This window comes from Macaca thibetana, chromosome 4, assembly GCF_024542745.1.
Source record: "Macaca thibetana thibetana isolate TM-01 chromosome 4, ASM2454274v1, whole genome shotgun sequence".
In the NCBI taxonomy this organism is placed as follows: domain Eukaryota; kingdom Metazoa; phylum Chordata; class Mammalia; order Primates; family Cercopithecidae; genus Macaca; species Macaca thibetana.
Window position 1 is genome coordinate 70,872,835 of NC_065581.1, and position 10,568 is coordinate 70,883,402.

The 10,568-nt window shown below is 46.3% G+C and overlaps 1 protein-coding gene and 1 pseudogene across 5 annotated transcripts; both read right to left on the minus strand.

Annotated features, from left to right (window-relative positions):
• Positions 1-555: 555 nt before the first annotated feature.
• Positions 556-6,960, minus strand: EEF1A1 (eukaryotic translation elongation factor 1 alpha 1). Of its 5 annotated transcripts, none has more exons than XM_050786520.1 (8): positions 6,543-6,960; positions 2,934-3,107; positions 2,400-2,579; positions 1,979-2,275; positions 1,745-1,895; positions 1,401-1,657; positions 1,069-1,303; positions 556-975 (listed from the first exon to the last, which is right to left on the minus strand). In XM_050786520.1, exons 2-8 carry the CDS (start codon positions 3,075-3,077, stop codon positions 851-853), a joined length of 1,389 nt encoding a protein of 462 aa, XP_050642477.1. In that variant the 5' UTR covers positions 3,078-3,107; positions 6,543-6,960; the 3' UTR covers positions 556-850. The 5 variants fall into 5 exon arrangements, with proteins under 5 accessions (XP_050642477.1, XP_050642476.1, XP_050642478.1 ...); XM_050786519.1 differs by lacking the exon at positions 6,543-6,960 and adding an exon at positions 4,800-4,973; XM_050786521.1 differs by lacking the exon at positions 6,543-6,960 and adding an exon at positions 4,575-4,910.
• A 2,936-nt stretch (positions 6,961-9,896) lies between these two features.
• On the minus strand, positions 9,897-10,234 carry LOC126952144 (thymosin beta-15A-like; annotated as a pseudogene).
• Between the last annotated feature and the right edge of the window lie 334 nt (positions 10,235-10,568).

Genomic DNA, 10,568 nt, shown 5'->3' on the forward strand with positions numbered 1-10,568 from the left:
TGTTAGCACCTTGTTCCTATTCTGAATAGCACTCAGTAAAACTTGTGAAACCAACTGGCATAAAGCTAACTCCACTGACTTTAAAATGGATCCCTCCACTCACATAGGGTATGCACTAGCAACTACTTACTTATGTCAGGGGAAATAGTCAACTTCCACTGCCCAGTCATTTTAACGTGTTTTAAAACGCACATCCCTGTAATTTGGAAACTATTTCATGTTTCCAAAGATTCACTTAACATTGGTTTAACTACATTAAGCTTTCTATGCAACACAAGGACTCTATTACAGCATTTGGCCTTCCTTAGTGACAGGCCATCAGTAACATGCTGCATTTCTCTCCAATGTGGAAATCAAAGCAGCCCTCCCATAGCTTAGATTCCTTCCCCTTCCAAGTACGTGGGAGGAAAACAACCTTATCTCCACCTAGAAGTATTAACTTGAGAACTACATTTTCATAAAGTTTCCACAAATTCATAAAACCAGAATTACATGTCTTTCTCCTAAGCGAGGTAAAACTTGAAAGTTTCAGTGTTGACCAAAGGAACACACAGGTTTCTCATTAAACTTTTTTAATGGGTCTCAAAATTCTGTGACAAATTTTTGGTCAAGTTGTTTCCATTAAAAAGTACTGATTTTAAAAACTAATAACTTAAAACTGCCACACGCAAAAAAGAAAACCAAAGTGGTCCACAAAACATTCTCCTTTCCTTCTGAAGGTTTTACGATGCATTGTTATCATTAACCAGTCTTTTACTACTAAACTTAAATGGCCAATTGAAACAAACAGTTCTGAGACCGTTCTTCCACCACTGATTAAGAGTGGGGTGGCAGGTATTAGGGATAATATTCATTTAGCCTTCTGAGCTTTCTGGGCAGACTTGGTGACCTTGCCAGCTCCAGCAGCCTTCTTGTCCACTGCTTTGATGACACCCACCGCAACTGTCTGCCTCATATCACGAACAGCAAAGCGACCTATTAAAAAAAAATTTAGTATTACCAAAACTGTTCACAGTTGTATTTTTCATCTTTAACACAACTTATTTACGTTTAAGTAATCATCCTTACCCAAAGGTGGATAGTCTGAGAAGCTCTCAACACACATAGGCTTGCCAGGAACCATATCAACAATGGCAGCATCACCAGACTTCAAGAATTTAGGGCCATCTTCCAGTTTTTTACCAGAACGGCGATCAATCTTTTCCTTCAGCTCAGCAAACTTGCATGCAATGTGAGCTGTGTGGCAATCCAACACAGGGGCATAGCCAGCACTTATTTGGCCTGGATGGTTCAGGATAATCACCTTGGAAAAAAAGATTTGCATTCAGTGTAAATCCAAAGTCTCAAATGACTTTAGCCTCTGCAATAAGGTAGGAACATGTTACTTTAAAAATTGTTACCTGAGCAGTGAAGCCAGCTGCTTCCATTGGTGGGTCATTTTTGCTGTCACCAGCAACGTTGCCACGACGAACATCCTTGACAGACACATTCTTGACATTGAAGCCCACATTGTCCCCAGGAAGAGCTTCACTCAAAGCTTCATGGTGCATTTCGACAGATTTTACTTCAGTTGTAACGTTGACTGGAGCAAAGGTGACCACCATACCGGGTTTGAGAACACCAGTCTCCACTCGGCCAACAGGAACAGTACCAATACCTAAAAATATTTACAGCATACTAAATACCTATGAAGGAAGACAGTACTCTACCAACTCAAATTCAACTTTGTTGACACCCAACTTACCACCAATTTTGTAGACATCCTGGAGAGGCAGGCGCAAGGGCTTGTCAGTTGGACGAGTTGGTGGTAGGATGCAGTCCAGAGCCTCAAGCAGCGTGGTTCCACTGGCATTGCCATCCTTACGGGTGACCTTCCATCCCTTGAACCAAGGCATCTGAAACACAACCATGCCAATTTGTGTAAGCATGAAATCGCCATTCCCAGAGCTTTTTAACAACGGTCTTGAAAGCCACTTACGTTAGCACTTGGCTCCAGCATGTTGTCACCATTCCAACCAGAAATTGGCACAAATGCTACTGTGTCGGGGTTGTAGCCAATTTTCTTAATGTAAGTGCTGACTTCCTTAACAATTTCCTCGTATCTCTTCTGGCTGTAGGGTGGCTCAGTGGAATCCATTTTGTTAACACCAACAATTAGTTGTTTCACACCCAGTGTGTAAGCCAGAAGAGCATGCTCTCGGGTCTGCCCATTCTTGGAGATACCAGCTTCAAATTCACCAACACCAGCAGCAACAATCAGGACAGCACAGTCAGCCTTTAAAGAAAGCAAAGACATATTCCTGTCAACTCTCCAAAGGACAAAACCAATGCACAAGACAGGTATTTCAGGAAAAAAAAAAAAAAAAAAAAAACAACCTAGAATTATTAATCCCACCAACCTGAGATGTCCCTGTAATCATGTTTTTGATGAAGTCTCTGTGTCCTGGGGCATCAATGATAGTCACATAATACTTGCTGGTCTCAAATTTCCACAAGGAGATATCAATGGTGATACCACGTTCCCGCTCAGCTTTCAGTTTATCCAAGACCCAGGCATACTTGAAGGAGCCCTTTCCCATCTGTAAGGATTAAGAGTCGTTACTTGGTTACTAACACACAAACTCCAGCTTCAATTTCTTTGCCCCCAGCCCTTAATTGGCACATAGTTTCCACTTTACAACTGCAAGTCCTAAGTGATTTTAGTCACTTAGATAGGGTTACAGAAGCAACCAAAAAGCAAACTTTTTAAAGTAGGATCTTGACTATTAATATCCAAATCGAAACTACTCACTAGCAATACGGTTACAGAAGTAACCAAAAGCAAACTATTTTAATAAGTAGGGTCAGATCTAAACCACTCATTAGTTCTGGGGAAATCACTACCACTTAATGATTCTGCTGGTAAAACTCATTTTAGTTCATCTTTACCATACCTCAGCAGCCTCCTTCTCAAATTTTTCAATGGTTCTTTTGTCGATGCCACCGCATTTGTAGATCAGATGGCCAGTAGTGGTGGACTTGCCCGAATCTACGTGTCCAATGACGACAATGTTGATATGAGTCTTTTCCTTTCCCATTTTGGCTTTTAGGGGTAGTTTTCACGACACCTGAAATGGGAGAAAAAAAATTTGAACCACTGTCTGAAGCTTGAGAATAAGCCAAGATCCAAATTCGAAAAGGGCAAATTCCAAGGAGAATTACATCGAGCGCCAAGCTGGCCTAACTCTTCAGTCTCCACCCACCAAGTGTGGGGAAACTCCACCGCACAAAACCCCTCCCCCAAACCTAAGGAAGACGTACTCCAAAAGCTCGGAGAACTAATCGAGGTGCCTGGACGGCGCCCGGTACACCGTAGGGTCACATGAAGCGGCGACCGAGGAGGGAAAGGCCCTTTTCCTTTGTGTGGGTGACTCACCCGCCCGCTCTCCCGGGCGCCGCGTCCTCCATTTTGAGCTCCCTGCGGCAGGGCCGGGAAGCGGCCATCTTTCCGCTCACGCAACTGGTGCCGACCGGGCCAGGCTTGCCGACCAGGGCGGGGCGACACACCGCGGCGCGAGGCCCGGCACCAGAGCAGGACGGCCAGCTTGAGACTCCCCCCGTCCGACTCTCGGTGGCCGCGCTCGCAGGCCCCGCCTCGCCGAACATGTGCGCTGGGACGCACGAGCCCCGTCGCAGCCCGCGGCCCCCAAAACCCCAATATCAGTGTGCAGATCCTGGTCCGCATTTATAAGATTATCTCGCCAGAAAAAAGGCGTTGCAGCTGGTCATCAAAAATTTTAAATGGCTAGAAACTTAGTGAAAGCAGCGGGGCAGGCGAGAAGGTGCTACCAGATTCGCACGCGGCAGCCCCAGAGCCCAAGCCAGGCCTCGACTCAAGCACGAGGCGAAGGGACTCCTTAAGTGCAAGGCCTCGACCTCTCCCACCCACTTCCAACCCGAAGCTCGGGATCAAGAATCACGTACAGCGGCCAGGGGCGTGTAAGTAATAAAAGGCACGCGAGGGCCATAGCCCGTAAAGAGGCCAGGCCCGCAGGAACCACACACAGCACTTACCTGTGTTCTGGCGGCAAACCCGTTGCGAAAAAGAACGTTCACAGCGACTACTGCACTTATATACGGTTCTCCCCCACCCTCGGGAAAAGGGCGGAGCCAGTACACGACATCACTTTCCCAGTTTACCCCGCGCCACCTTCTCTAGGCACCGGTTCAATTGCCGACCCCTCCCCCCAACTTCTCGGGGACTGTGGGCGATGTGCGCTCTGCCCACTGACGGGCACCGGAGCCTCACGCATGCTCTTCTCCACCTTGGTGATGACGAGAGCGGGCGTGTGAGGGGGCGGGAACGCAGCGATCTCTGGGTTCTAGGTTAGTGGGAGTTTAACGACGGTCCCTGGGATTCCCCAAGGCAGGGGCGAGTCCTTTTGTATGAATTACTCTCAGCTCCGGCCGGGGCGGGGGGGGAAGAGGAGGGGGAGGGGGGAGGCGACGAGGTGGCGGCCTGGAAGGGACGTCCAGAATCTTTCCTCTACCATTGCTGGCTTAGCCCCAAAGGTTGTGTTGAGATTAGGGTGTACCTTCGCCCCCCAATCAGCCTCCTGTCCTCAGCCTTGCTATCTCGCTAGTCCGCGACAAATCCCTAGAGCGTCTTCTTCTGCCGGTCTCAGCCCAGCCTCGGGTTGGCTCCTCCTCCGTCCCGGCTTCCGCGCCCCTCCCGCGTGGCAAGGAGTACCAGGCCCGGGGACCCCGAGGGACTTGGGGCGAAGGGTCTGGACTGGAGGACTCCTTAACGGCTCACGGACCTGCGAGAGGTTCGGCTCGATGGCCGTGAGCTCGACGAATCCGCTCCTGTGCTGGCCTCTTGGCTCCTTCCATTCAAAGCCAGCTGCTTTTATCAAAGCCCGTAACACGTCATCTCCCCCTGGTACTCCAGATGTCCAGGCTTTCAGTTTAGAATAGACTCAGTCCTACAGTTAGCTTTAGATCTAATTCTAGTTTTGTTACGCCAAAAAGTTCCTGCGAGTGTGTGTGTGCCTCATGGTACTTTTTAAATTAAAAAGTACTTTTAAATTAAAAAGTCATTTGATTGCAAACATAAGGAAGCTAAAAAGCTTTCAAATTCAGATTTTCCACGTGATCTCATGTAGAGACTAAGATCTACAGCATCAGCAAGTTTATCCACCCAGTTTCCTAACCCCAACACTTGCTATGAAGTCACAGCTTCTCCTATTTAAATAAGTGCCTATTATATTTAAATAAGTGCTTTCTTTTTCTGTCATCCTATAGATTGTAACTGCATTTTAGCATAAATCTAGGGCAAGATTGGATGAGCTTGGCCGTTTTGGATGGCTATCAAGACAGGCCTTGGGAAATGCTCCTCTGAGGAATGAAGAACGTTTATTTTTAATGAGCTAATTACTAGATCATTATGTTTCTTCTTCCAGCTGTAGAATATTACTGCCCAGCTTCTCGAACAAACTTATTTATTAACAAGTATTTGAGAACCTACTATGTGGCCAACGCTAAGTACTGTGGAGTTCCTTCTGGAGAGGAACCCACAATCAAATTGGAAGAGGAAAACAAGTTGGGAAGCAGTTAAAGGCAAACGCGTATGGTGCTTTCTTGGTTTTTGTATCTTTGTAGTATAAAGTTTTTCTAGTCCATTCGGTTTTCACAGTCCACTTTTTTTTCCTTCTTTTTTTTTTTTTTTTTTTTTTCCGGATGGAGTCCTACTCTGTTGCCCAGGCTGGGGTGCAGTGGCGCGATCTCGGCTCACTGCAAGCTCTGCCTCCCAGGTTCAAGCTATTCTCCTGCCTCAGTCTCCGGAGTAGCTGGGGCTACAAGCGCGCCCCACAAATTTTTGTATTTTTAGAAGAGACGGAGTTTCACCATGTTGGCCAGGCTGGTCTCGAACTGCTGACCTCAAGTGATCCACCCGCCTCAGTCTCCCATAGTGCTGGGATTACAGGCGTGAGCCACGGCGCCCAGCCACAGTCAAAAGTTTTTCCTCAAGCCCCTGTGATTGCGGATAATAGTAAACGCTTTATAAATACCTTACAGAGAATGTTTTTTAAAATATCACGCAAGGAATGGCAAAATTACATGAATCCTTGATTTATACCTTAGTAACCTATTGCGCAACACCGACTGGGTGTTCTGAGTATTGCGATAGTGGCTTGCGATAGAGACTTTCATTAGGTGAAGGGAGATCTCAATTCTTGCGTTTAAGAACCAACACTGGACCGGGCGCCGTGGCTCAATGCCTATAATACCAGCACCTTGGGAGGCCAAGGCGGACGTATAACTTGAGGCCAGGAGTTCGAGACCAGCCTGGTCAACATGGTGAAACCCTGTCTCTACTAAAAATACAAAATTAGCCGGGCGTGGTGGCGCATGCCTGTAATCCCAGCTGCTCGGGAGGCTGAGGCAGGAGAATCGCTTGAGCCCGGGAAGCGGAGGTTACAGTGAGCCAAGATCACGCAATTGCACTCCATCCTGGGTGACCGAGTGAGACCTTGTCTCAAAACAAAACAAAAAACCAATACCTTTGAGCCCATCGGAGCCGTATTATTGTGCGTTGGGGTAGTCGCTGGCCACGAGCATTTTCTCAGGGCAGAGATCACATATCTGCTCTCAGTCCGGCAGGGGTGGGCCGGAAGCTGGAGAGGGACTGGAACGCCGGTCCCGGGGAAGCCCCGCGCTCACCCGGCGCGCCCGGCTTCCTAGGGAGGGAGGCTGGGGCGGCAAGGCGGGCGCGGGTGGTCCTTGCGCCGCGCCAGCTCGCCAGGCCACATCGCTGGCGTTTCTCCAGCGCTGGGTCACCTGCGGGCCGGCGGGGTCCCGCGGCGAACAGCTGAGCGGTATGGATCCGCCACTCGAGCCTCCCCAGCGTCAGGTCGCCAGGGTCCGCCCTGTCTCTCCCCCTACCTTGAGGTCGCTTTTCTTCCGCCTTCTGACTGCGGAAGGAAAGGCCAGGGAGGAGGCAGAAAACCTCACGTGGCTCGGGGTGAGGGTCGGTTTTTGTCACCGTGAGCTGGCCTCTAAAAAACTTTTTAAGTCTCAAGTCTTTTTTTTCCTTCTTATTTTAAATCCCTTTTTCCCCAGACCCTATGTTTTCAACATAATCATAACGGATTCCCCGCACCGTACGGGAGATCCATTATGCTTTTTACTGTCTTAAATGTTAAAGCGGTAACAGTAATGATGTTGAGGCTCGTAAATATGTTTTGGGGTTATAATCTAAGGTGATATTTGTTGAAGGTTTTTCCTTTTTTTTTTTTTTTTTTTTTTTTGGAGATGGGGTCTTGCTCTGTCGCCCAGGCTGGAATGCAGTGGCGCGATCTCGGCTCACTGCAAGCTGCCCTTCCCGGGTTCACGCCATTCTCCTGCCTCAGCCTCCCGAGTAGTTGGGACTACAGGCGCCCGCCACCACGCCCGGCTAATTTTTTGTATTTTTAGTAGAGACGGGGTTTCACCGTGTTAGCCAGGACGGTCTCGCTTGCTCATAACCATTTAGAGTGAGAAACTTAAAATACATTGTAAGTAAACATCTACATGACCCCTTTTAGGAAGAAAAACAATTATTTCAGTTATTTACATAGTAATAAGGCAAACAAGAATCCTTCTTTGAGGTACATAATTGTGATTCACTGAGCTTTCAATATAGTCTAATCTAATCACTCTGCTATTAGTCTAATTTAAAGCAGCCTTAAGTAGTTACATTTTGCCATGGCTTGCCACGTGAAAATGATTTTTAAATCTTTTTATCTGCTGTATCTACCGCTGAAGAAAAGATGATAGCCAGGTGTGATGGCTCACGCCTGTAATCCCAGCACTTTGGGAGGCTGAGGCAGGTGGATCACCTGAGGTAAGAGTTCGAGACCAGCCTGGCTAACATGGTGAGACTCCCGTCTCTACTAAAAATACAAAAATTAACCAGGCATGGTGGTGTGCACCTGTAATCACAGCTACATGGGAGGCTGAGGCAGGAGAATCGCTTGAACCCGGGAGGAGGAGGTTGCAGTGAGCAGAAATCGTGCCACTGCATTCTAGCCTGGGTAACAAAGTAAGACTCCATCTCAGAAAAAACTATATATATGTGTGTGTGTATACACACATATATATATATATTTAAAGGGGTATTTTAGAATATGATTAAGCCAAGGAACTACTTGGACTGAGAATCCAAATAAAATGGTGTTTTAGTGTGACAGGCACTGTTCTAGTATTTGCAATATTTATTGTAATGCTACCACCCACATGGTATAGATGGAGCAGCAATGGGCAACAGACAGTTTATGCATAATAAGCAAATATAGACATATATTCTTTTTTAAAATTTTACCTTCTTTTTGCACAAAATGGTAAAATACAATATGCCACCTTGCTTTTTTCACCTAATACAGCTTGGTGATCTTTTTTCGTGGATACCTTAGGGCCCAGCAGATCAGGATTGGAACCAGGGTAATCTGATCCGAGAGCTAGTCCTAACCCTTACCAGCAGGTCAAGGCAGCCTGGTATAATGAAAATATCAGTGGCATCAGTGTCAGAAAATTAGGGATTTAGTCCTCATTCTTCTGCTTAGACCTGTGACAGCCCAGCAGTTCTGAGTACATCTGTGAAATGGGTCGCCTCTTTGTTCCTACTTAACACCTATGTCACAGTTCTAATATGCAATGACATGAAAAAACATGGGGGCTTTTTATTAGTACAAAAGACAGTGTTTCTATAGGCTTTCTGGAGAATGCCTGTCCTTAATTAGTATGCCTGTGACACCAACTTGAGTCAGTAGAGAAAATAAACTCATTGGTATCTTTGTAATTGTAAGCATTTTTACATAGGTAATACATGTACATGGTAAGAAATTATACAGAGGTTATACAATGAAATATTACTCTCATTTTAGCAGTTTAAAGACAGTCTGAAGACTACTCCAGGAAAATTGAGGAAACTAAAGCTATTTCTACTACTGCTCTCATAATTGCAAAGCCAGTGCCTACCATGATAAGTGCTGTCTTACTTGGTATGAGGCAATGATTTTCTTCTCTAACTATTATTTTTAGTAAGTATATTATTTTATTGCTACATTAGAAATAAAAATAAACTGTGAGAAGCTGCAAAAGCATGCAACTTCATGAAGATTATGAAGCAGGCCGGGCGCAGTGGCTCAAGCCTGTAATCCCAGCACTTTGGGAGGCCGAGACAGGCGGATCACGAGGTCGGGAGATCAAGACCATCCTGGCTAACACGGTGAAACCCCGTCTCTACTAAAAAAATACAAAAAACTAGCTGGGCGAGGGGGCGGGCGCCTGTAGTCCCAGCTACTTGGGAGGCTGAGGCAGGAGAATGGCGTGAACCCGGGAAGGGGAGCTTGCAGTGAGCCCAGATCGCGCCACTGCCCTCCAGCCTGGGTGACAGAGCGAGACTCTGTCTCAAAAAAAAAAAAAAAAAAAAAAAAGATTATGAAGCAATGGAGACACTCATAGAGGGTTAAAATTGGCTTTTCCTGTAGGAGGTGCAAAGACTATACATACACAGGTCATCAATGGTTAGATTATTGGCAGCATCTGCCATGTGGAATTTATGCACCAATGGGAAGATTTTTGGTGTTTTGCTTTGTTTTGTTTTGTTTTGAGATGGAGTCTTGTTCTGTCACCCAGGCTGGAGTACAGTGGCATGATCTTGGCTCACTACAACCTCCGCCTCCCGGGTTCAGGTGATTCACCTGCCTCAGACTTCCGAGTAGCTGGGATTACAGGCGTGTGCCACCATGCCTGATTCATTTTTGTTTGTTTGTTTGTTTGTTTGTTTGTTTGTTTGAGACGGAGTCTCACTCTGTCACCCGGGCTGGAGTGCAGTGTCCCAATCTCAGCTCACTGCAACCTCTGCCTCTCGGGTTCAAGTGATTCTCCTGCCTCAGGCTCCCAAGTAGCTGTGACTATAGGCACGTGCCACCACACCTGGCTAATTTTTGTATTTTTAGTAGAGACAGGGCTTAGCCATGTTAGCCAGGGTGGTCTCGACCTCCTGACTTCAGGTGATCCACACACCTCAGCCTCCCAAAGATTACAGGCATGAGCCACCATACCCAGCCCCCATTATATGATGTTTGAACACCCTCTTTCTCCTGCTGGATAGTTTCCTTGGAAGAAAGAGTATTTTTTTCTCCAGTGTTAGTTTTCTTCAATTTTGACCTATCAAACTTCACTTCTGACAAGTAATGGGTTTATCACTCATCTTAATTAAAAGAAAGCCTGAAGGCTTGAAGACTCGTGAAAGGCTGGGCTGAGACCATATTGCTCACTCTGGACCAGATTAGGGTTCCTGAGCAGAGCCCAGCAGTTGTAAGGCCAGTAGCAGGGCCCCCTCACTCAGTATTCATTTGTGAATCCATATTTTATAAATAATATCAATTTTCCGTATTTCTTTGTCTTCATAGGTGATATTGTTAATAGAGCACTTGACTAAGAGACAAGCTGGAATATATTCGTAGCCCCACATAATTTCTTTATCAGAGTGATCTTGAATAAATCACACTTGAGCTCATTATTTCTTTTTTTTTTTTTTTTTG

What these genes read in the sequence shown, in the direction of transcription:
- EEF1A1 (XM_050786520.1), bottom strand. Translation starts at nt 3,077, where the DNA reads ATGGGAAAGGAAAAGACTCATATCAACATTGTCGTCATTGGACACGTA. An exon ending in GGATGTCTACAAAATTGGTG is followed by an intron (nt 1,658 to 1,744) that starts GTAAGTTGGGTG and finishes AAATATTTTTAG; the next exon opens with GTATTGGTACTGTTCCTGTT. An exon ending in CTCAGACTATCCACCTTTGG is followed by an intron (nt 976 to 1,068) that starts GTAAGGATGATT and finishes TTTTTTTAATAG; the next exon opens with GTCGCTTTGCTGTTCGTGAT.